Genomic DNA, 25,571 nt, shown 5'->3' with positions numbered 1-25,571 from the left:
TACGATGTACTATGCACATGGAGTGCACAGTATATATAGGGGGATCAAGGTTAGTTTTACCTCATGACTAGACACTAAAATCTAGAATAATTATATAATGGCAGATAAGAGATTATAGAGTTAACGTTGTAATTTACAGAATTATAAACTATATACATTCAAGTCGCATGGCTATATCTAAAATTGCTAAAAATCTACAAATCGGTTGCCAATCCCTATACTTATACAACTGGTTTTACAATGAGATGGACTCCTATTGCAAGTGACAGGTATGCAAATGATCTCACAATATTAACCAGTATACGTATGCTAAACCCTTTGCTACATACATATATAGTTATTCATTATAGATCAAAACATGTATCTACGCCTAATTTTTCTACAATGTTATATTTTTATGACACTCCTGATCAAAGTTGTTGAGTCATAAGTATATGCATATATAGTTATAAGTATAGCTAACCTCATAATTATTGTTATAAAGTATGCAGTATTATTAAGAAATTACAATCATTCAATGACAGACAAGTCATGATCATCATAGATACTATAGTATCTATGGATACATGCATGCATGCAGGTATACCCTTGCTATAATTTTATGATTCAGAACCTTCATGCTATAATTATAATTATAATAACCTATAAGTGCAGCTAATTAACCACACAATAATATTGTGAAGTGAGAATTCACACCTAATTCATCAAGTGATTCAGGTTCCTTCTCTTACAGACACGAATTAATGTCATTGTGTGCTGCATTCCACCCTCATCATGCTACGAGACTAGCGCTATACTATTTAAACTGGATCACAAAATAGGCTCGCAATCTCGCCACAGCTTTGCCTGCCTGAGAGTCCTCATATTATAGTACCTGCAGACAATTGCTACAACATGCAGCTATTACGGCTGTGGTTTGTTACCTAGTAACCTAGAAGTTTGGTGGGCAGGTAACGTACTTCACATATCTCCCCTACTCATGCAATGTAACATACAAGGTTAATTAACTTGAATGCATATTTAAATGAATATGGATTAATTTGGCTATCATTACGAATGCATGGGTGCATGTACTTTTGTTACTCTACACAGGATTCTATTCTATTATTAGCAAAATTAGATTTTTATGCATGAACAATTAACGGTGTACCATAATTATTATGGCCATACAGTCATGTGATGTGATGTTATAAAGATATATTATATACTGTAGTATAGCTCACTTCATTAGCAGCTCGTGTGAGGAGCATGGAGTCTTGAGTCTCTGCATAAAAACTCAAGTTATGAGCCCCCCAACTTTGGACTAATTAATTACATGACTTGCATGTGTATGTTGTTGTTCAGATACGGTAAGCTATTGTTAGGTTTCAATATGCTGATGACAGTGAGTAGTTCAGTGTATAAGAATATACTATTATTACTTTGTTGCCCCTTTACAGGTGAGCCAGTGCTCTACTGCACTTCATTTGTACGAGGCTCCTCATCTCTTGATGGAACCACATGCACAACTTGATTTACAGAATGGTCCCTTTAGGTTTTTGGAACAAAATTACACTTCTATCTTTGTAAGTCTACCCAGTTTGTGTTTTCATGAATTCACAGTACACATGCATTTTATTAGGTCAACACCAATGGTGATGTATCTCTTAATGCAAATTTTGCTCCGGAAGTGCTCCCACTTGACTCGATCTGAAGATCCCTGATATTAGCCCCCTTCTGGTCAGATACCGATTCAAGTGCTGGTGGGTTAGTACTTTATGCAGAGACACTAATATGATGCCCCTGAGTACTTAATGGGGACAAATACATAACAGAGACAGACTGTTAAGTCAGTTAACACTAGCTAGCTACACCACATGTTCACTCCTTTGCCAGACATGTTAATTCTCATTGTTCTGCACCTGCAGACACTATATAGCCGCCGTATATAACTGCTTTGAGTATAGTAACAGTTCTTTCAAGTCGATCTGCATGCATGGACTATATACAGTCAAGACTGTAACTGTGATTCCGCTATACATGTATACTAAGTACAGAGAGGTCTGAACAGATGGCTGTTTGAGTATTAACTTAATGCTAGACATTCAGTTTCAATAATCTCTATACCTTAATTGACAAGTTTTACATGACCCATGCATGCCAGTGCATGTCACTCCAGTCCCACAATTCCTTCCTTTGAGAGTTCATGTATCCAGCATCACAACAGTGAATGGTCACAGCGCACTAGTTTGCCATTGTGAATGAAATTTATAGATAACTATAATACGTATAATAAAGGTTTCTCAGCGTATACAATGAGCAGATCCACTCCATGTTCCATTACTTTCACAAGCTTCTATCATCACCTCACACTGTGACTGTAAAGCTTGAATAATAATAATTGAGCTTGAATTGTTCGATTTCTAAAATAAAGGCTCCTTTCTGTATCGCTTCCACGACCAAATTCATACTCTCAGTGTGTGGGTAACTAAGTGTCGGCTATTCTGTTTGTTCAGTATACCCTCCCCCCACTAATTATAGAAAACTCTTTTGTTCTTCTGTTCTTCTATAGAAAAATTGGCCTTGGACGATGTCTCTGATATACAATTGTGCATATTTATTTATAATTACGATGTTGATTTATGCAATAATTATGTATACTGTCACTACGATAATATTTCTACTTATAAATTCGATATACTATACAGCAGTCAATGGTGTAAGCTTGAACCTGCATGTAAAAACAAGAATATATAATCAGCTCACACGCTCAAATGTTGGGATAAACTCACATTGTTGGTTGTTAGGGCTCACTGGGATTAATAATGTCGGGAGTGTCCACTCTGTACATCCACACTCCAGGCCTCCCCACATTGCTAGTGGTCATTATGTTCATGATACTTAGTGATAAGGAGCCAGGTACAGTCACAGAGCGGACACCATCACCACCGTTGATTCCAGCCAGTGCACTACCACCGTTTATCCATTGTATGTCATCGTAGACGAAAATAACAAATGAACGCTGACCATCTGATGCCATGACGACTTGGAAAGTATTTACCTGAATAAAGATCCAGAATCATTGCAGATAAGTACGTGTTGTATCGACTCACCCCAGGGCCATTAAAGGGAGGGACTTGAAGCCAAGTAGCAATGAACAGAGACATAGGAGTAAAAGTAGGCTGGTTAGGAAAGGCAGTCATCACTTCATTGGCAGCTTGTGTGAGGAGCATGGAGTCTTGAGTCTCTGCATAAAGTACTAACCCACCATCACCTGCATCTGAATCTGACCAGAAGGGGGCTAATATCGGGGGGTTGAACGATGCAAGTGGGAGCACTCTTGGAGAAAAACTTGTAAACGCAGCACTAAGAGACACATCTCCATTGCTGTTGACCTAGTAAGTGTACTGTGAATTAGTGAAACACAAACTGGGTAGACTTACAAAGATAGAAGTGTAATTTTGTTCCAGAAACCTGAAGGGACCATTCTGTAAATTAACTTGTACAAATCCATCGGTTGATGAGGAACCTCGTACAAATGAAGTGCAGTAGAGCACAGGCTCACCTGTAAAGGGGCAACACTGAAACTATAACAGCTGATACATGCACTCAACTACTCACTGTCATTAGTGAACAGGGCTACGATGGCAGAGTTTATATAGCCCACAGGTGTCACTGTTGCCAATGCAACAAGTCTTCGGTTGTTGCTGATGAGGGTGGGCCTGAAACTCAGTGTAGTGTTGGGGACAGACCCAGAGGGAAAGGTCAGTGTGTTGAGCACATTGTCTATTTCAATGGTGATCTCAGTAGGGAAAGCCAGTGTCCCAGACACCAGTTCAATAATCACCTCATCACAAATTGTAACCACGCCTTGTTCATGTGTAAGCCTAAATACTGGTTCTGTATGTGTGGGGGATACCAAATTGCACACAACAATAATTCACCTACCATCAGTGTCCACTCTGTACATCCACACTCCAGGCCTCCCCACATTGCTAGTGGTCGTGATGTTCATAATAGCTTCTGACAAGGAGCCAGGTACAGTCACAGAGCGGACACCATCACCACCATTGATTCCAGCCAGTGCACGACCACCGTTTGTCCCTTGTATGTCATCGTAGAGGAAAAGGACAAATGAACGTTGACCATCTGATGCCATGACGACTTGGAAAGTATTTACCTGAATAAAGATCCATGATTATTGCAGATAAGTATTACATCGACTCACCTCAGGATCACCAAAGGGAGGGACTTGAAGCCAAGTAGCGATGAACAGAGACATAGGAGTGAAGGTAGGCTGGCCAGGAAAGGCAGTGCTCACTTCATTAGCAGCTCGTGTGAGGAGCATGGAGTCTTGAGTCTCGGCATAAAGTACTAACCCACCAGCATTTGGATTTAAATCTGATCAAAATGGGGCTAATACCGGGGGGTTGGACGATACAAGTGGGAGCACTCCTGGAGAAATACTTGTAAACGCAGCACTAAGAGACACATCTCCATTGCTGTTGACCTAGTAAGTGTACTGTGAATTTGTGAAAACACAAACTGGGTAGACTTACAAAGATAGAAGTGTAATTTTGTTCCAGAAACCTGAAGGGACCATTCTGTAAATCAACTTCTGTGGTTCCATCATCAGATGAGGAGCCTCGTACAAATGAAGTGCAGTAGAGCATTGGCTCACCTGTAAAGGGGCAACAAACTAACAGCTGATACATGCACTGACTCAACTACTCACTGTCATCAGTGAACAGGGCTACAGTGGTAGAGTTCATATTGAATTGAAATGAGCCCAGAGGTGTCACTGTTGCCATGGCCAAAAGAATCCGATTGGTGCCGTTGAGGGTAGTGATTAAATTGAGTGTTGTGTTACTGTTGGGGACAGACCCAGAAGGAAATGTCAGTGTGTTGGACACATTATCTATTTCAATGGTAATGTCAATAGGGATAGCAAGTGTCCCAGATACAAGCTCAATGCCGAATACCATGGCAACACCCTCACTCTCACAAGCTGTCACCACGTCTTGTGTAAACCTGAATACTGGCTCTGCATGTAAATGAGGGAGGGGGGTACCAAATTGCATACAATATAATTCACCTACCATCACTATTTACAATAATAACGGTGGTATTATTGATGACGTTGACATTAGGATTGAGGGATTGTGCTGTCACCAGGAACACTTCATCAAACTCTACCAAATTATCATCAGATACAATATCAATGTCTATGCACATCTCAGATCCTGGTCCGGTTCCACTAACAAACGTGACGGTGGCATTGACAGCAGTGTAGTCACCCGGCTCTATATGATGGAATGAGCAACATAACATCACTGACTAGCTGTATATCGTATAGCGTGCATATTTCGAGGGTATAAAATTAATGTTTCCGTTTTCGCATGTATCGCGAACATTTATACCCAAGAATTAAATATTGCGTGCATGGCAGAAAGGCTGCTATTCCGTGTACATTAAATCCACAAAAAAAAACTTTTTCTAGCGGTCATTCTGCAAAAATTTATACCCTCGAAATATTCTCGCTATACGGTAGTTACCAGTGGCATTTCCATCTTGTGTGAACACTCTTATTTCCACATTTCTGGGCAGGAAGATATCAGTAACTATCTCCACACAAACGCGAACTGTTCCATTTTCTTCTGCTCCAGAGATCACCTCCTGACTGAACTGAAAGTCAAGTGCTGTATGGATAGAGAACATTGTATTGTGCATACAAGTTGTACGAGTAACAATAAACAACATCTACTACACGTATTTGTTGAGCTTGTGTGCAAACACGACACAGTTCACAAAATGGTACCTGTATATAGTGCTAGAAATAATATGCGAGCATAAAGTATTGCGTTTTGGCCCATAATTATATAAGGCTACGAAAAAAAGTTATTTCCTTGATAAAGGGTGTGATTTCATGTACAGGCCTCGAATAAAAGCCAATAAAATTAATGTGCGATAAAAATGTTTGTTAGTTTTAATTTCCATAGCACTACAGTATATATAGTAGGAAATACAATTGTAATTATTTTCAGCTTACGTATGGTTGCAGCAATTTGTTCAATTCTTCCTGGTTGTTCCCTGGATCATGTGAGTGCATGGTAATCCATAATAATTATGAACAAAGAATTATGAATCAACTTTAGTGTAAATAATCATGATTGAGTGCTACATATATAAGTCTAAACTATTATGATCGAGTGTAACATCACAGGTCCATAGAAATAAGGGGTATAACTTGACTCTGTTACATGATGTACCTGTTAGTACAATTGAGTACCACATCGATCACCGTTTCCAGCACTGGGTTGACAATATGCCGGTTAAGAAGTGCAAGGAGAATCTCATTGTCAGTGTAATCTGCAAAAAATGTATTTAACCACATTTTCAAACGATATAACACTTTAACTTACTACACTCAATTTGACCATCCGATGCCTGACTCACATGACCTGCCAGGAGACTAGCGGTGACATCAGCATCCTGACCACTGGGAATAACCAGCTGTAGAGAGTGGACGATAACATGGTTGCACTATCAGGTATGGCTATACCTGTGGTGAAATGTTGCCTAGTTCAGGAATGGTCGTAAAGCTGGTGAAGAAGACAAACACTCCAGCTCGAGTCAAAGGGCCTGTGTGTACATGCGGACAGGCTCAGTGTGTATGCACGCATGTTAGAGCAAACTCAAACTCACCTGGGCCAGGAAAAATCGTGACAGTACTATTGGTTAGGGGGGCCTCTCGATAAAACTCTTGTTGAGAGCCACTGTTATCCAATATTGTCAGTTTGTTAATTGGAGCTGGCAGCCTATGAAGTAATAATAATTATGAACACAGAATCCCACATGTGTATGCACGTAAGCATATACCTCCTAATCACATTCATGGTTGCCATGTCCACAATGCTGACGACTTTGTTGTTGTACGTGATCCCAGCATCAAAGGGAATGTTGACATCATCCACACTGCATGCCAGACTCCTAGCCTGCTCTTCTGTGCTGCGTCTCACTCGATGCACATACTCCACTTGTCTCCTCACTCTGGAATTCTGTTACATAGCATGCAGAAGAATGTCATGTCTAGTTTATATAATAATTACATCGCCTTACAAATTGATCAAGTTTAGCAGACACCCCACTGCCGTCAATTCGTGGCAATGACGTCCCACCATCATCAAGCCCCTGCAAGAGGGCAGTGTTCACACACACAACAGCTGCGGAGAATTCAGGGAAGTGTTCATCTTCACTTGTCCTCAGTATCACCTCAACGGTACCTGTAGTTTTAGAGAGAGGATAAATGTTAAAACTTAGTGAAATTTTCTTCTCCTGTGTAGTATATAAAATGCTGTTGCTATGTGCATGTGTGATTAATCTCTCTCACCGCTGTCCAGTTGTGACCGGAGGGAGATGGGGGTGACGTTACCACACACTTCAAGGAACCCAAAGTCACCTCCTCCCCTGCTCACTTGAAGGTAGTCCACACACCTTGCAAATAATTACAGCTCAGGATAATACAATGTCTATTATAATTATAATGATAGATTTCTCACTTTGTTTCTCCAGTGTCTGTGTTGTTGCAAGAAGGTGGTTCCAGGTCCAAAGACATGAGGTCGAAGAAAGAAAAATGGTCACGAGGACATTGCACTCTGTACCGTATTAGCTGCCGGTTATCATAGCTGCAAAAATAAAATATTACAGTAGTTGAATGTTAAACATTGCAATTACTCTTGTCTTCCAAATCCTGGGGAGAAAAGATAATAAATTCTGGGATCTCCATCGACAGTAGGGAGAGATTGTGGGCTGGTACCACGGCAACGAATCTCACACCTCAGAGGACGTTCACGAATCCTTGTACTGTATACTGCATACTCACTGCATGCAACGTGTATATACAAAAAAGAGTGCAACTGATCTTATACTAGATAATCATAAGGGCACATGCGCAAAAGCTATTGAACATACTTGTCTTGTGGAAGAGGAGTTGTGTGTGTATTGACAACTCTGCAGGGGAGGACATCCAAACGATTGAGTAGACACAATGGTGGCGAGCCAAACTCCTGGCACCAGCTCCTGCACCGTCAAAAGAGAGTATCTGGGAACCATTCAGCATAAGAGGAGGCTTACCTTTGCATAAGTGCACTCAGCAATGCTGCAGTAATGATCAGCAGCTGCATGTTGTAGCAATTGTCTGCAGGTACTATAATACGAGGACTCTCAGGCAGGCAAAGCTGTGGCGAGATTGCAAGCCTGTTTTGTGATCCAGTTTAAATAGTATAGTGCTGGCCTCGTAGCATGATGATGGTGGAATGCAGCACACAATGCGTGTCTGTAAGAGAAAGGAACCTGAATCACTTGATGAATTAGGTGTGAATTTTTACTTCATAATTTTATTGTGAGGTTAGCTGCACTTATTATACTTCATGCATTAATTAGTCTATTCAACAAGATCGATCAGGAGTATAATAAAAACATATTGTGTAGAATGCATTCATGGGTTAGCTGCATGTATTGTGAGATCATTTGCATGCCAGTCAATTGCATCAGGAGTCCACCACATTCACTTCATTCAATTATAGTGTGAAATAGCTCTCCTTTCATTGCACTTTGATCAGCCTCAACAACGACCCCATCTCTGAATCTGTCTTGAATCCTGCCATCTTCACCATTCACTGGCAGCTTTGCATGTATCCTTCCATTTCTCCACCTTTTCCGACGCTGGTCACAGCTGTACCCTAGCTGGCTGTAGTGTGTGTCTGTGACCTCTCATGGTCCTTCAGGGTCGCTCCAACTCGGCCATGCATGCACATTGCCGTTGGTGGGAAGCCCTGCAGGATGAGGGTGTGGCTAATACAGTTCAGTGTAAGAAGAATGTTGTGTTGCATGTCTCGGGTATCAGATAATCCACCCTCATGTAAGCATAGCCTGTTGATGTGTTGTGGGTGGGTGGCTAAACAAATTAGCTTATATTAGGAACACATTCTCACAGAGTTTCATGTTGCCATGCACGCTATGCAATTGTATTATTATCGTGCTAGTGCATGAGAAATTATGATTGGTGAATTTAGTATACACTGTATAGTGTACAATTGCAAACTAACTAACCAATAGTATACTTAATTATAGCTACACCTCAGTGTATTCTAATGTCATGGCAGAAAAAGAGGGGGCGTGGCCTACCTTATCCACATAGATAAAAATGACTGGCACTGACTGTGTAAAAGTGAAAATGATCATATCAGGAGTCATGAATATTCAATAGACATGCACTCCTGTGTCATACATATAGGTGATATTAGATCTATATATACCTGTGATTTTATAGCTAACTCTCCGGCCATAATTATTAATTATTTGCACAGCCTTGATTATGGGCAACAGACTCTAAGTGTTGACATGCATGCAGCTGGGACATTTCAGATTTAAAACTTATACTGCAGAACCCATACTTGATGCCCAGCCCCACGAAGCTCAATCTCCCTATCCACCCATCCCATGTGTCGCCAGAGTGAGGATCCGTTACCAGCTGTGCCAGGGAAAAACTTCTCAAGTATAGCACTCGATTTGTTTTGGAGAGGAGAACCGGGATGACGTGTTCAAGGTCCTCAGTGCAGTAGAAATGGAAACTCCTTAGTATGAGTTTAGCTGCAGAGTGAGAAGTGTGTGCATTCTGAGATTGATATAAATCTAGATATGAACCTAATTATTGCATGACGGACAATGGGTGTAATGGTTCGCATAGCCCATCTTGTATGCAGTGCATGCATGTACAGTGGAACCCCTCTATAATGGACACCTTTGGAGAACATTGTTTTGGCCTTTACAGAGGTAGCCTTTGTTAGGGATTGTTTTGTACACAAACTGTTTACCTTATTGTTACTATTATAAACGAGTACTAATTTTAGCAAATTTTAGCAAATTTGTACGCTAAATTAAGTACGCGCTAATAATAAAACGCAATTAAAAAATTATGAATCTCAAAATAAAAATAACTTTTTTTAAAAGTATACTTTTATAAATCAAGAACTCTTGGTATAATGTAATGTACTTTTGAGAGTATGCTAAGCAAGCTAGCCCTTTTTCTGACTACAAACTTCGATTCAAAAACTCATATTTGTACATCTTTTGACTATTGTAATGAATTTCTACAAATCCGCCAAAATAAGTACCCTAAAAACAGAGGAAAATTTGAAAACGCTAAAATTACTACCCGTCTATAATAACATTAAGGTATTTGGGATCTGGATGCCTGGCGGTTATAATTATAGCAGCTGGCCTTTATTCGGAGGTGGTTGTTATCAGAGCTTCCACTGTAATTAAGTCTCTTACTGTAAGTATATACCCGTGTATACAACCTGCATTATGTTAGTACGCTGTTTTGAAGATTTGTGGTCGTGCATGGTGCTGCAGTGTTGCCAAGCTGGACATTACTTCTTGCGCTTGACATGTCAAATTGTCCACATCGTATTCAATTGTGCTTCACTAAAGAGCGCACGAAGTTTGAATGCAGTTTTGTATAAATACATTTGCACTGGCTAAAATAACTGCAAAGAGAAGATGAAGTTGTGTTTGCTAGTCCAAGAATTTTGTAGAATTTATAAATTGATAAAGGTTGTTTTATTGTGAACTCATGCATGCATGTTGAACTCGATCACTATATGCAAGTCCGATATAGATAATATGCTTGCGGTAAACATGAGTGTGTGAAGTATTAAAATATGAGGTGAGTGCATCTTAATCTCACAAGCAAATGTTACTCTTTCAACATGTCTCTGGCCTCATTTTATTTGTATAATTATAATTATAGCTATCAACATAGATGTGTGTACAGATCGCTTGTATATATATACTGCTAGGACAGCTTCGTACATTTTCTCACTTAGCCATGCAATATATATATATATATATATATACATGCAACGGTGCTCATTGAGGTAAGGTCTATAAGTGTATAATATTAAGCCTCTACTAATGCATTACCATATATACCGCATGCGTGCAAGTTATGTTGCCAGTTGGACCTGAGATTAACAGCTGAGATTTCCTCCTACATGCATATTCAAGAAAATTGTATATGGTGGCATAACGGTTAGGGCTTGGCAAATTATGCTAGCATAATGTTTGGAATAATAGGGAGACTTCTAGCAACGAGAATAATAGGGCACTAAATTAGCATAATTTGACCCTCAGAGTCTGGTAGACCTATAATTTCACATCTTATAATGTAGCTATAGATATAGACATCTGTTACTGTACTGTAAGCACTTATAGCCACTAGGCAGGCATGGAGGAGTATTTTCTCTTTCGACACTAGAGGTGCATGATTATATATTTCATGCACTTTCTGTATAAATGTTACCTCAAGTATAGCCGATCCCGGGGGCAAATATTTTCAAGTTGAGCTATAGAGACAACGAGGCTGGGAACGAGGCTACCTCAGGTAGTGCTATCAATACAACTACAAATAAATTAACTGGAATAATGGGTATACACTAAACTGGAATAATAGCCAAACTGGCTGACTTTTTAAGAATAGTCAAAAAGAATAATAGGCAAAAATTTGCCAAGCCCGGTATATTTAATATTATCTGCTTAATGTGAATGGTTGAGTGGTGGTGGCAGACCATTTTGGTAATGCTTGGGTATTCCTACTTTGTAGCAGAAAAGTTGAGAAAAATCCCGTATATAATTATAATACTGCAACCTGAAGAAAGCTAGCTGTTGTGTGATGAATATCTTCTCTCCAATGAAGTGAGTGAGTCCTATTCAATGACGTGCCTTTATATGATTTGCAGCTATAATTATTATCATGGGAACATAACAATTATTATCATTTTGCATATAATTATTGAAAAACGTGTCTTATAGGTGTGTAAAACTTGTTTCTGTTTAACACCTCTGAGAAGAAAAATGTCGCCTCCGATGGGGCAGAAAGGGGTACATCCTCTCCCGGACACACTCCCTGGCCGTCGCAAGCGCCGCCTTGCCCAGAAGCATCACCCATTTTTATTTTTTTCCCCCCACCATAAAAACATCTGTTATGGCCTGATGTGGTAATAAATTATATAATTACTGTGTCCTGTTGAGGGTTGCCTGGAAATTCCGTGGCAATTCTGTGGCTTATAGAGATTGAGTTTTGAAGCTATGAATATTGTAGCTATTTCATGACAGCATCACGATAATCATATGTTATTGTGGACTGCATGACACACCCAAACTCATTGCATTGTTATAGACATAGCTAATATGTACGTGTTGTATAACTATAGTTCAGTTCATAGCTACTATTAGGGAAGAGCAAGGTTGCTGACTGTACGTTATACTACATGTAGACCTGTCTATACACCTCTTATAGCAATCACTTATATACCAGTGTATTGTATATGTGCATGGGTAGATCTAACCGTTATAATTATGGTCACCTGTATTTTAGATTTTTATTTGTGTCTGACTTCAGGTAGTGTTTACACAAAAGCAAATTCCATTGCCCAGAAAGTAGTATACTATGCATGACATGTTATGATACTTTCACTTCTGTATTACATAACATCCTGTGTAGATCTATATCTACTGTTTTCATGTCACAGCATATACATTCAATAACAAAAGTTAAACTGAGAGACTATGACTGGTCAAGCTATTGCTGTCTTTGTGCTACTAGCTGCAAGTTTCCCAATATTCACTAGTGCAACCACTCAGTACAACAACGATGCACCACCTGAGGCTATTGTCTTTGGGCCGGCTGATACCAGTGGTGCTGGGACTAGTAGAATCAGAGGAATGAGAGAGACTAGAAATGCTGATTTTATCCTCGGTGGACTATTCCCTGTGCATTCCAGGGGGTACTGTGAACACTTCAATCGTATAAACATTGTAGAGGCCATGCTCTTTGCACTGGATACCATCAACTCTGACCCAAATCTTTTACCGAATGTTACGCTTGGTTATGATATTCGAGACACGTGTTTTATTGAGCAGATTGGTTTGGACGAAACTGCCGATTTGATTATCACACCTATGCAAGGCACGTGCTCAGCAACTGCTGGTGAATCAATAAATCAAACAGTCGCGAACACAACTACTCTAACCACCTTTGGTCTTGTGGGAGCAGCATCTAGCTCTGTATCAATTCCCGTAGCTGGCCTTACCCGTTTATTTACAGTCCCTCAAGTCAGTTTTGCTTCTACCTCAGATATTCTTGGAGATAGGGAGCGATACCCATATTTTTTTAGGACCGTACCTTCAGATTCATTGGAGGTACAAGCTATTATTGACGTGATTCAGCATTTCGGTTGGACTTACATTTCAACAATATTTTCTCGAAACACTTATGGCCGCTTTGGGATTGATAGTCTAGTAAGGATAGCTGGTGAAATAGGCATATGTATAGATCTAAACGAAGGCATTGATGAGACAGCTACTGTATCTGATTATCAAAAAATAGCAGATAAACTTTCAAGATCAACAGCAAATGTTGTGGTGTTTTACTCTACCCGACAGCATGTACAAGAACTATTCAAACACCTTGAAAATGTCACAACACGGCACTTCACCTGGATAGGTAGTAGTGGCTGGACGCAACTGGCCAACGAATTTCCTCCAAATATAGTGTCCGGTTTCTTTGGAGTTTTGCCTGTTTCAAATCATGCTAATTTGTTCCATAGCTACTATTCAAATCTCACACTGGGGAACAATTTACGAGATCCGTGGTTTCCCGAGTTCTTCCACAATTTTTTCAATTGCTCTGGTGAAGATTGTCCGCTAGCCGGAGTGACAGCTGGCAGTGATGATTTTTTTGTACCATTGGTGATCGATGCTGTGTACACACATGCCCATGCCCTCCAGAACTATTTGAATGACATTTGCGGGTCCCCTGTTGTCTGGAATAGAGAGACGAGCTCATGTAATGGCCAAAATGGAACGTTTGATCGATCGAATTTATTACAGTATGTAGCAAATGTGAATTTTACTAGTTTGACAGGCAATCGTGTAGTTTTTAACGAAAATGGAAGCGTAAAGTCATTTACGTTTAGAGTAACGAATTATCAAGCCAAGACAGAGCAAAATGAAGTTAGCTACAGCCTTGAGAACATTGGAATGTGGAGTGAGCTCAACGCTTTAGATGTAAGTCAGGACACATCAGTACAATTTTTCGATTTTTCAGGAGCAATGATCCCTGAGGCTGTTAGCTCAGCGTGTAGTTCTTGTGCTCCTGGCCAGTACATTCGCAGAATCGACGGTGCGTGCTGTGGTCTTTGTGATAGTTGCCTGGGTGTGCTGTTTTCAAATAGTTCGCTAGCTTCCAATTGCAGTAATTGCTCTGTGTACGGTGAAATGTGGGGTAACACTCCAACTGTTGGAAGTAATGGTTGTGTCAAGATACCCAAAGTATTTTTGTCATTCAGTCATCCTTTTGCTATTGTGGTTTCAGCTGGATCTGTCCTCGGTATAATCCTGTTGATTGTGGCCGTTGTATTGCTGGCAGTGTTTTGGAACTCACCTGTCATTAGGGCTTCCAGTCGAGAATCTGTTATACTAGTTCTAATTGGTGCAGCTAGCAGCTTCGTAAGTAGCTTCATCTACTTATCTCCGCCATCTCTAGCAATTTGTGTTCTGCAGCGAATCTTGTTGTGGTTTTGTTTCTCGCTAATGAACGGATCTTTGCTGATCAAGGTGATTAGAATCACTCGAATCTTTGTCTTTGAGAGATCGCGGACAAAGCAGCTAAAATGTGTTCAGTGGTATCACCAAGTTCTCTTCTCTCTTTTGATTGTGTGTGGTCAAATGGTTATTGTGTTGCTCTCAGTCACTATTGTAAATCCCAATGTCTTGCGTGAAGTACGACTTAACACAATGAATCTCAACTCTCAACCAGAAATTATCATTACCTGTGAGGCTGAGCCAATTCTGGGTTTCATTGTTTCAGTTTTGTACGAGGCTGGTCTTATTCTAATCACTGCGGTGCTAGGCACCATGACGTTTAAGAGTCCTGCCAATTTTAACGAGTCAAAAACCATCTGTGTTTCAGCGTATATCCTACTAACGATTTGGACCATGTTTTTCGTTTCTTATTTCTTCACTGGATCTGCTCAGAACCTTCAAAATGCGTTTATCGCCCTGACAACCACTCTCGGAGCTTATACGATATTAGTCAGTGTTGTTGGACCACGGTTGTTTACTGTAATCATCAGGAAAGATGAGGACTCTAAAAGTAAACAAACGTATGACGTATCCCCTGCTGTAACGATGAACACTATGACTAGTAATGCTGTGACAATTGGCAGCAACATTTAATGGCTTATATAGCTAAGTCCTATTTGCTTATATCTACTGCTGCACATTAAAACACAGATTGTATAGTTACACATTAAAACACAGATTGTATAGTTTGAGTGGCTGACTATTATAGTAACGTGTTCTGTTTTACCTAGCCATTTTAAGCCATTGTTTTATTTGTTGTTGTTGTAGTAAAAGTGGTTGAATAAGAAAGCATGAACGTTGCATGGATTCGCCTTGACAATACATTATAATAGGAACATAAACTCTTATTGATAGCATTTGTAAACCATATGTGAATGTGTACGTAGTAAACAATGTGTACAAAAATCCGTTTAGGAAGGAAGTAATAGTTAATACATGGCAATGAGTACTCCTACTCCTCCAGGCACCACAATAATTGAGAGGTGGTGTCCCTATAAAATAATGTTTTGCTGTGTTGGTGAAGGGTGAGACTGTGCATACCACCTTAATGTAAAATAGGTGTTTTGAGATCTATAGTGGTGTGCCCTGAGTCTACACTAAGACTACAAATTTGGCTTCAAATGATGTAATCGTGGTTTTGCATCATAGTGAGTAAATTTCCTGTTTGTGGCTTGTAAATACTACAGTAATTCTCCGTAAATTTAATTATGGCTTCTGTATGTCATTGTTTACTATCAGAATTGGATAAAGAAACAACTTTTTCAGTTTTTCCAGCATCAATACCCAGGTCCTGAAGTGCAAGCCAGGTTCCAGAGTCACAGTACTAGTAGATATAGTATTCATGAACTGGCCACAGGAAAATTAGGATCCAGAACTGGGGAGTACTAATTTGCCCAGAAATCAAAGTCAGTCCAAACAGGATATATCCAATAAACTGGCCAATGTTAGAACACAAGACCTGCTATAAAAAAATATTGGCAAAGCGGATGCTGTTTATTTCTTTGCAAAGACTAACTTCTAGCATTATATTAGCTATCTAGGCAGTTTCAAGAAACTCTGGACACTCAAGTGGAAAGTAGGCAAGAGCTAAACTTACTCATTTTTGTCAATGTTTACTTTGTTGTATCTTGGTCAAACCTGGGTCATTAGTGTTCTTATTTGGTCTACTTGTAGTTACCAGTGTTGTCTATAGTCTAGCCCATCTGTATCTCTCCAGCACCCCTATTACTAATTTGCCCGGAAATCAAAGTCACAGAAAATATAAATATCACCAGTTTTCTTTCATACAATGCAGCAATTCAGTACTTTTTTACCACTTAATTTTTATATCATTCAGTAGCTTATTTATTCAGCATTATTTGTATATCATTTAATAGTGGTAGGCACCTACTGGTGAAAAGTTATCCTTGACAAAAGGAGTGTTACTGTTTTTGATACTACCGCAAACTATGAATATCATTATCTCCCATAAGGGCCCATATAAATTGACAAATGAACTGTATAATACACACTTCCGGAGTCTTAGTGTAGACTGTGACCTTGCATGTACTCCATACAATGGCACCATAATTATACAATGGTGACTCTGTCACAATAGACTATTAAGCAGTTTAATTATAGTCATACATGCACTTGACTTGTGTAAGATTGGATACAGCCTGGCTGGCTGCATGGAGATACAGTGAGGGCTTGTGAGTATATAGATGCTCCAATTTGTATTTTCCGCTGAGAAACCTTTATTATACAGTTCTCTGTTCGTATTCATTATTTATTATCCCTGCAGTAATATCTTGCCTTGAGCTACAAATGGAGTCATTTCCATGGCAATGGGTCAGAGACCTTTCAATACCGCGGCAATGCACTGGGACAGCAAGTATTGCAAGGCTTCGAGTTTTAGATTTGTCATAGATTGTTTGTTTTTGCGCATAATATTTCACAACTGCGAGCTTAAGGCCCGAAAATTGCATGCAGCCTTAAATCCTATATACAGCTGTTACACTGTCTACACTCTTGATGGGGTGCAGCCATATGGTGCGGAGGTACGACACACATCTCGTGGTCGCTCTTTTAATTGCATTCCAATCTTTTTGACATTGGTTTTCAATGTAGTGTATTCCTCATAATAACTTTGTCATTCTGTGACTGAAGTTAATGGTATAGATTAGACCTAGATCAAACTGTTTCCGTTGCTGAACCCCAGTGAGAAACACACAGAGCTAGCTAGACAGTCAGTTTCTACATGTACAAGCCTAGAGTTTGTCGTGGCAATGTCGCGGTAAACTGCCAGCTCAGCAAACGTCATCATGCACAATAGAAAGAGTGTCGTACTTCCTCTGGTGCAGCACCAGATTTTATCTCAGTAATGAACCTGGAGTGGATTAACACAACAATGTGTAGCATCGATGCGCATGCGCAAGCAGAATATACGGTAGTGCATGTGCATGTTTGTGGGTGTCTGTGTGTGTAGACTGCACTGCACAGCTGCTCGGCAAGGCGGATCAATGAAGTCGAAGTAAGAGTTTCCGGATATATAGCTAGTCTAGTCATGTTGTCTTGGACTTCAATTTGTTGATTTGCAAAATAATGCTTCCGAGTTATGCCTACTTGGAATGTTATTGCAGCCTTTTCAGAAGAGCTTGTCTCTGTAAGTACGTGTACTAATCTTAGGCTTGAACTTTTGGCATCGATCGTTTTTAACAACAAACATGGTCAATCATTACCCAGTCTTTGTAATTCTGGATTCTGCCTGAACTCCGCACAACTACATGTAGATTCTCATGCAAGCATAGATAAACGGATAGGCAACGTCCCACGTGATGCTAGGTAATACAGTGTGTGACATCACACCCTCTGGTTGGAGGCGAGTTGCGCTCAAGAAAGTACACAATGATCCCTATATCTGCTTATTTTCTCGTAGGGGGCCTAAAAGAGAAATTCAAAGGCATCATGCACACATACACCTAGCCTCGATTTCAGGCCGCGAAGAGAAAGGCGGCCTGGTATACTTTGTATGCGCATGCACGAAATAATTGACAACAATTCCATCATACAAATTGTAAAAAACGGACAAAGTTACAAAAAGGAAGAATACGTATGACAATGTTACCACAATGGTAGCTTTCAGAGACACTATTAATCACAGTAGAATAATTATGCTGCAGCAGTGCTGCTTCTTCTAGCTCTGTTTATCAATATTAAAGAGACAGTTCAAGAAGGCCTCCCAGACAGTAGAGCGCCAGCTAGGAAGAGTGGTTGACTCTTTAATACATCAGTAGATCTTGAGTGAATATTAAACTTCCTGAGTATCGAGTTAAAGCTTATTAAAAGCTTTCAGGAGTAATCATTAGCGTCTTTATCTTCAGCAATGGCTTCCTGTCGAACACAAAGGCAAGATTTAGTAGCAGAAGACTTGCCTGGTCCATATTACCACAGCCTCATCAGGGGATCATGCCTCTCCTACAACATCTGTAGCCTTACAGTGTAGGGTGTCATTAAGTAGAGACTTGGCTTGATGCAATAAAGGGCGTAAGAACTCAGTCATCTTTGCACAATACTTCTATGTAACGGACTGTAACTTTAGAATACAAATAGTATACGGTTTATTTTACTGACAGTATCCATAAAATACACGGATTACCCCCTTTTTGTGGTAATGTACGCGCATGCGCATACAAAGTATACCAGGCCGCCTTTCTCTTTGCGGCCTGGAATCAAGGCTAACATACACCCAGCACTACTGATAGCTACAGCTGCTATGTTAGTGCCAAGTTTTCTTTTATTCAGCTTGATTTGTGTGAAAAAACACCAAATTGTCAGTTTGTGTACCTCTATCTCCAATATGAAATAATTTTATAACATGTACGTTTCACATTCAAGTGTGTTTATAACTGCATGGAACAATAACTCACTTGGTCCCTTTTATAGGCTACTACTTTTAGTGAGAAGAAAACCTAAAAATTTACTATGGAATTCAAAGCATATTTTCCAGCTCTCAATGCAGTGAAGTAGTGGCAGCACCATGAAACGTTTGTCCGAAGTCCAGAAAGTTTGCGTACCTCTCCTGCTCTTACGTACTGTACATGGTAATCTAGTTTGAAGTGCTCTAAGACACAGTTTAGGTATTAGAAAGTGGAACACAAGTATCTTTATCTGTATTGTGTGATCGAAGAGATGGCATTTGAAGGAGTTGGGAACAGACCTGTTATGGTTTGTAGAGAGTACTGACACCCCCCTTTGGAGCTCACTTCCTCATCACTTTGCATAAGCAGCTCTAAAAGATTAATAGCCTATGTCTAAGTGTATTTGGTGTCTCCTCAAGAGCACAGCTTGCTATAATACTACAAACACTATAAAATCTTTACTGACATTTTGAGTGCACACACCCCTTTTTAGCAACTCACCTCATCCAACAGACGTGCTGGGCGTTGCCTATCCCTTTCTTTTGTTTATCTATGATGCAAGCCAATGCGTTTATCATAATTTATATTATGTGTGCTATTAGTATAGCTGCCGTTTGGCACCTCCACCGAGGCATCAGCACCCGCGATGCTTTCATCCTCACTATAGCAGTCACGGTGATAATACAATTGCATATATAGCGTGGCAACATGGAATCCGTAGAGAATGTGTTCCTAATTTAAGCTAACTTGTTTAGCCACCCACACAACACATCAACAGGCTTGCTTACATGAGGGTGGATTATCTAATACCCGGGACATGCAACACAGCATTCTTGTATTACCCACCACCCTCTCCTCTTCATAGGAAACTTATATATCCACTACCAGATTTATATTTATGCAAGATTTGTGATGAGGTGTACATGCAGTTTACTATAATTCCCTTCCCACTAACGGCAATGTGGCCGATTTGGAGTGAGCCTGAAGGGTCATGAGAGGTCACAGACACACACTACAGACAGACGTAGCAAGTTTAAGTCTTATCCTCAACTAATCTCCGCGTACAGCTGCGACCGGCGTCATTTGGCAGAGGAGGGGAGGAAATGAAAGGTTTTCCGAAGCTGCCAGTGCCAACGACCATATGATTTGAAGATGGCAGTTCAAAACGGGCTCATAGATGGGGTTGTTGTTGAGGCTATACTCATGAAAGGCTCATTCCGAAGTAACCATGAAAATTGAGAACATAATTATTAATTTTTTGTGCCATTCAATATAGACACGAATGATATTGAGGCTACATTCCAAAGTAACCATGAAAATTGAGAACATAATTTTTAATTCTTTGTGCCATTCAATACTCATGAAAGGCTCATTCCAAAGTAACCATGAAAATTGAGAACATAATTATTAATTTTTTGTGCCATTCAATATAGACACGAATGATATTGAGGCTACATTCCAAAGTAACCATGAAAATTGAGAACATAATTTTTAATTCTTTGTGCCATTCAATATAGACACGAATGTGATATTGAGGCTACGAATTAGAGAACTCATTCCAAAGTAATCATGAAAATTGAGAACATAATTTTGTGCCATCTTCTATATATAGACACAAATGATGTTACATTCCACCATCATCATGTTACAACATCAGCATTGTATACTATAAAAAAGAAAAAGACCTCGCAGTTTCGGTACAGCTTTGCCTGCAGTCCTCATATAATTATATAGTACCTGCAGACAATTGCTACACCATGCAGCGCAGTGGGGTGCCTGCTAAACTTGATCAATTTGTAAGGCGATGTCATTATTATATAAACTATAGACGTAATATTCTTCTGCATGCTATATGTACAGAATTCCAGAGTGAGGAGACAAGTGGAGTATGTGCATCGAGTGAGACGCAGCACAGAAGAGCAGGCTAGGAGTCTGGCATGCAGTGTGGATGATGTCAACATTCCCTTTGATGCTGGGATCACGTATAAGAACAAAGTCGTCAGCATCGTGGACATGGCAACAATGAATGTGATTAGGAGGTATATGCTTACGTGCATACACATGTGGGATTCTGTGTTCATAATTATTATAATTCATAGGCTGCCAGCTCCAATTAACAAACTGACAATATTGGATAACAGTGGCTCTCAACAAGAGTTTTATCGAGAGGCCCCCCTAACCAATGGTTCTGTCACAGTCTTTCCTGGCCCAGGTGAGTTTGAGCTTGCTCTAACATGCACACTGAGTGTTATCCTCGTGTTCACATGTTACACACAGGCCCTTTAACTCGAGCTGAAGTGTTCGTCTTCTTCACCAGCGTCACGACCATCCCTAATCTGGGCAACATTTCACCACAGGTATATATAGCCATACCTGATAGTGTAACCATGTACCCACTCCCTACAGCTGGTTATCCCCAGTGGTCAGGATGCTGAGGTCACCGCTAATCTCCTGGCAGGTCTGTCATGTGGGTCAGGCATTGGACGGAAAAATTGAGTGTAGTATGTTGAAATGTTATATCGTTTGAAAATGTGGTTAATATTATTTGTAGATTACACTGACAATGAGATTCTCCTTGCACTTGTTAGCCGGCATATTGTCAACCCAGTGCTGGAAAAACGGTGATCGATGTGGTACTCAATTGTACTAACAGGTATATCTAATCATGCATGTAACATCTATATATAAGAGCTTTACTATAGTTTCATGTTTACATGCTCTAAAGAGCCACTCATTATTTCTATGGACCTGTATGCTAGACTTGTATTATGAGCCTTACCCTACATGTTCTCTTTGTTCATAACACGGATTACCCATGCACTCACATGATCCGTACAGGGAACAACCAGAAAGATTTGAACAATTGCAAATTGTTGCAACCACACGTAAGATGCCTACTACTCTAGTGCTATACATATTTGATAAAAACTGGCATTTATGCGAGCTAGTGCCTTTAACTGGTTATCGTATCGCATACATTGATTTTGTATCACATTGCACATTTATTCGAGGCTTGTACAATCCTCATTGAAATTGCGCCTCTTATATATCCTTTAAATATCGAGGAAATAAGATAAATCGCATGAATAATGTTTTCGTAGCCTTATAAACGGAATATTTTAGCTCGCATATCTTTCTAGCACTATACAGTACTATATTTTTATGAATTAGACACTGTGTGCCACACAATCTCAACAATTCATTTTTTGTTGCTACTTGAGTTGTACAAATTGTATGCACAATAAATTATAGGTTTTCTATCCGTACAGCACTTGACTTTCAGTTTAGTCAGGAGGTGATCTCTAGAGCAGAAGAGGATAGAACAATTCGCATCTGTGTGGAGATAGTTACTGACATCTTTCCGCCCAGAAATGTGGAAATAAGAGTGTTCACACAAGATGGAAGTGCCACTGGTAACTACCGTATAGCGGGTATATTTTGAGGGTATAAAGTTTTGCGCGGAATGACCATTAGAAAGGTTTTCGCTTTAATTTTCGCTGAATAGCAGCCTTTCTGCAGCATGCATGCACGCGATATTAAATTGTGATACACCCTTAATCAGCGAAAGCCGCAAACATTTATACCCTTGAAATGTATACACGCTATAATAATTATTATACGGTATATAGTCAGTGCATGACGTCATGTTGCTCATTCCCTCATATAGAGCCAGGTGACTACACTGCTGTCAATGCCAAAGTCACGTTTGTTAGTGGAACCGTTCGTGACGGACCAGGATCTGAGATGTGCATAGACATTAATATTGTATCTGATGATTTGGTAGAGTTTGCTGAAGTGTTCCTGGTGACAGCACAATCCCTCAATCCTAATGTCAACGTCATCAATAATGTCACCGTTATTATTGTAAATAGTGGTGGTAAGTGAATTATATTGTATGCAATTTGGTACCCTCCTCCCTCATTTACATGCAGAGCCAGTATTCAGGTTTACACAAGACGTGGTGACAGCTTGTGAGAGTGAGGGTGTTGCCATGGTATTTGGCATTGAGCTTGTGTCTGGGACACTTGCTATCCCTATTGACATCACCATTGAAATGGACAATGTATCCAACACATTGACCTTTCCTTCTGAGTCTGTCCCCAACAGTAACTCTTCACTCAATTTAACCAACACCTTCAATGGCACTAATCGGGTTCTTTTCGCCACGGCAACGGTGACACCTCTGGGCTCATTTCAATTCAATATGAACTCCGCCACTGTAGCCCTGTTCACTAATGACAGTGAGTAGTTGAGTGTATGTATCAGCTGTTACTTTGTTGCCTCCTTACAGGTGAGCCAGTGCTCTACTGCACTTCATTTGTACAAGGCGCCTCATCTATTGATGGAACCACACAAGTTGATTTACAGAATGGTCCCTTCAGGTTTCTGGAACAAAATTATACTTCTATCTTTGTAAGTCTTCCCTGTTGTGTTTTCAGTATACACATGCATTTTATTAGGTCAACAACACCAATGGTGATGTATTGCTTCGTTTACAAATTTTTCTCCGGAAGTGCTCCCACTTGAATCTGAAGATCCCCCGTTATTAGCCCCTTTCTGGTCAGATACCAATTCACGTGCTGGTGGGTTAGTACTTTATGCAGAGACTCAAGGCTCCATGCTCCTCACACAAGCTGCCAATGAAGTGAGCACTGCCTTTCCTAACCAGCCTACCTTCACTCCTACGTCCCTGTTCATTGCTACTTGGCTTCAAATCCCTCTCTTTAGTGCTGGTGCTGAGATGAGTCGATATAACACTTGAATATACAATACTGGTTCATGCATGTAACCACTTTCCATATCGTCATGGCAACAGATGGTCAACGTTCATTTGTCATTTTCCTCTACGATGACATACAAGGGACAAACGGTGGTGATGCACTGGCTGGAATCAACGGTGGTGATGGTGTCCGCTCTGTGACTGTACCTGGCTCCTTATCAGAAGCTATCATGAACATCACGACCACTAGCAATGTGGGGAGGCCTGGAGTGTGGATGTACAGAGTGGACACTGATGGTAGGTGAATTATTGTTGTGTGCAATTTGGTATCCCCCACACATACAGAACCAGTATTCAGGTTTACACAAGACGTGGTTGGTTACAATTTGTGATGAGGTGGTTATTGAACTTGTGTCTGGGACATTGGCTTTCCCTACTGAGATCACAATTGAAATAGACAATGTGCTCAACACACTGACCTTTCCCTCTGGGTCTGTCCCCAACACTAAACTGAGTTTCAGGCCCACCCTCATCGGCAACAACCGAAGACTTGTTGCATTGGCAACAGTGACACCTGTGGGCTATATAAACTCTGCCATCGTAGCCCTGTTCACTAATGACAGTGAGTAGTTGAGTGCATGTATCAGCTGTTAGTTTGTTGCCCCTTTACAGGTGAGCCTGTGCTCTACTGCACTTCATTTGTACGAGGCGCCTCATCTCTTGATGGAACCACAAAAGTTGATTTACAGAATGGTCCTTTCAGGTTTCTGGGACAAGATCACACTTCCATCTTTGTAAGTCTGCCCTGTTGTGTTTTTGTGAATTCACAGTACACATAATTTTATCAGGTCAACACAAATGGAGATGTGTCTCTCAGTGCTTCGTTTACAAATTCTTTTACAGAAGATTTCCCACTTGTATCGTCCAACCCCCCGGTATTAGCCCCATTCTGGTCAAATACCGATTCACGTTCTAGTGGGTTAGTACTTATGCAGAGACTCAAGACTCCATGCTCCTCACACGAGCTGCTAATGAAGTGAGCACTGCCTTTCCTAACCAGCCTACCTTCACTCCTACGTCCCTGTTCATTGCTACTTGGCTTCAACTCCATCAGGCCTTTAGTTTTAGTCCTGAGGTGAGTCGATATAACACTTGAATATATACAATACTGGATTATTATTGTGTTGGATTCAGGTAAATACTTTCCAAATCGTCATGGCAACAGATGGTCAACGTTCATTTGTCATCTTCCTCTACGATGACATACAATGGACAAACAGTGGTTATGCACTGGCTGGAATCAACGGTGGTGATGGTGTCCGCTCTGTGACTGTTACTGACTCCTTATCAGAAGCTATCATGAACATCGTGACCACTAACAATGTTGGGAGGCCTGGGGTGTGGATGTACAGAGTGGACACTTCCGCCATCATTGATCCCAGTGACCCCTAACAACCATATAGTTCATCCCATACAACATTTGAGTGTTAGGTGATTAGTTTATCAATATGTAGGCTCAAGCTATGGACAACACGCATTGACTGCTGATGATGTATTATTTTATTGTTAACTTATTGTATAGTGACAGACACTGTCATACATACATTGTATATTATATTTAACATGATAATTATGCCTTGATGCGTGAGCGTATGGGGTGCCGTTTGTGTCAAAATCCAAATGTTATGAAACGGAGTCAACGTTTTAAAAGAGTCGATTCGATCAGTTACACCTGCATGGGAATGAATATTTTTGACTGCATGTGT

The 25,571-nt window shown here is 40.3% G+C and overlaps 5 protein-coding genes across 8 annotated transcripts in view; 3 read left to right on the top strand and 2 right to left on the bottom strand.

Annotated features, from left to right (window-relative positions):
• The window catches only part of LOC135335283 (uncharacterized), a 29,089-nt gene extending 20,786 nt beyond the window's left edge, over window positions 1–8,303 (bottom strand). Inside the window, exons 1-5 of one of the 2 annotated variants that reach the window (XM_064530733.1) lie at window positions 8,113–8,303; window positions 7,951–8,058; window positions 7,714–7,860; window positions 7,539–7,664; window positions 7,370–7,473 (exon numbers count right to left, since the gene is read on the bottom strand). In XM_064530733.1, coding sequence (XP_064386803.1) covers window positions 7,370–7,473; window positions 7,539–7,664; window positions 7,714–7,860; window positions 7,951–8,058; window positions 8,113–8,162 — 535 coding nt within the window. In that variant the 5' untranslated portion in view covers window positions 8,163–8,303. The remainder of the gene's footprint in view (window positions 1–7,369; window positions 7,474–7,538; window positions 7,665–7,713; window positions 7,861–7,950; window positions 8,059–8,112) is intronic. The other variant, XM_064530732.1, reaches the window with a different exon arrangement.
• On the bottom strand, window positions 2,571–4,465 carry LOC135335285 (mucin-4-like). Its single transcript, XM_064530736.1, has 7 exons — window positions 4,208–4,465; window positions 3,928–4,159; window positions 3,601–3,879; window positions 3,423–3,544; window positions 3,093–3,374; window positions 2,772–3,040; window positions 2,571–2,710 (listed from the first exon to the last, which is right to left on the bottom strand). Exons 1-6 carry the CDS (start codon window positions 4,325–4,327, stop codon window positions 2,783–2,785), a joined length of 1,293 nt encoding a protein of 430 aa, XP_064386806.1. The 5' UTR covers window positions 4,328–4,465; the 3' UTR covers window positions 2,571–2,710; window positions 2,772–2,782.
• A 3,846-nt stretch (window positions 8,304–12,149) lies between the features above and the next one.
• On the top strand, window positions 12,150–15,474 carry LOC135335571 (metabotropic glutamate receptor-like). Its single transcript, XM_064531104.1, has 2 exons — window positions 12,150–12,297; window positions 12,573–15,474. The coding sequence occupies exon 2, from the start codon at window positions 12,610–12,612 to the stop codon at window positions 15,277–15,279; it is 2,670 nt and encodes an 889-aa protein (XP_064387174.1). The 5' UTR covers window positions 12,150–12,297; window positions 12,573–12,609; the 3' UTR covers window positions 15,280–15,474.
• Window positions 15,475–20,776: 5,302 nt separating this feature from the next.
• On the top strand, window positions 20,777–24,042 carry LOC135334643 (uncharacterized). 3 transcript variants are annotated; one of them, XM_064529913.1, is made up of 12 exons: window positions 20,777–20,881; window positions 20,946–21,124; window positions 21,185–21,297; window positions 21,363–21,442; window positions 21,492–21,586; window positions 21,637–21,738; window positions 21,924–21,970; window positions 22,355–22,498; window positions 22,753–22,962; window positions 23,018–23,326; window positions 23,377–23,498; window positions 23,546–24,042. In XM_064529913.1, exons 9-12 carry the CDS (start codon window positions 22,830–22,832, stop codon window positions 23,633–23,635), a joined length of 654 nt encoding a protein of 217 aa, XP_064385983.1. In that variant the 5' UTR covers window positions 20,777–20,881; window positions 20,946–21,124; window positions 21,185–21,297; window positions 21,363–21,442; window positions 21,492–21,586; window positions 21,637–21,738; window positions 21,924–21,970; window positions 22,355–22,498; window positions 22,753–22,829; the 3' UTR covers window positions 23,636–24,042. The 3 variants fall into 3 exon arrangements, with proteins under 3 accessions (XP_064385983.1, XP_064385982.1, XP_064385984.1); XM_064529912.1 differs by having other exon boundaries at window positions 23,377–24,042; XM_064529914.1 differs by lacking the exons at window positions 22,753–22,962; window positions 23,018–23,326; window positions 23,377–23,498; window positions 23,546–24,042 and having other exon boundaries at window positions 20,783–20,881; window positions 22,355–22,492.
• Window positions 23,892–25,487, top strand: LOC135335221 (uncharacterized). The gene is made up of 5 exons (XM_064530641.1): window positions 23,892–24,059; window positions 24,151–24,427; window positions 24,478–24,599; window positions 24,654–24,940; window positions 25,000–25,487. The coding sequence occupies exons 1-4, from the start codon at window positions 23,892–23,894 to the stop codon at window positions 24,843–24,845; spliced, it is 759 nt and encodes a 252-aa protein (XP_064386711.1). The 3' UTR covers window positions 24,846–24,940; window positions 25,000–25,487.
• Window positions 25,488–25,571: the final 84 nt, after the last annotated feature.

The sequence above is a fragment of the Halichondria panicea genome, chromosome 4 (genome assembly GCF_963675165.1).
Source record: "Halichondria panicea chromosome 4, odHalPani1.1, whole genome shotgun sequence".
Classification (NCBI taxonomy): domain Eukaryota; kingdom Metazoa; phylum Porifera; class Demospongiae; order Suberitida; family Halichondriidae; genus Halichondria; species Halichondria panicea.
The sequence above is the reverse complement of the archived record's forward strand: the minus strand, read 5'-3'. Positions and strand labels throughout refer to the sequence as shown.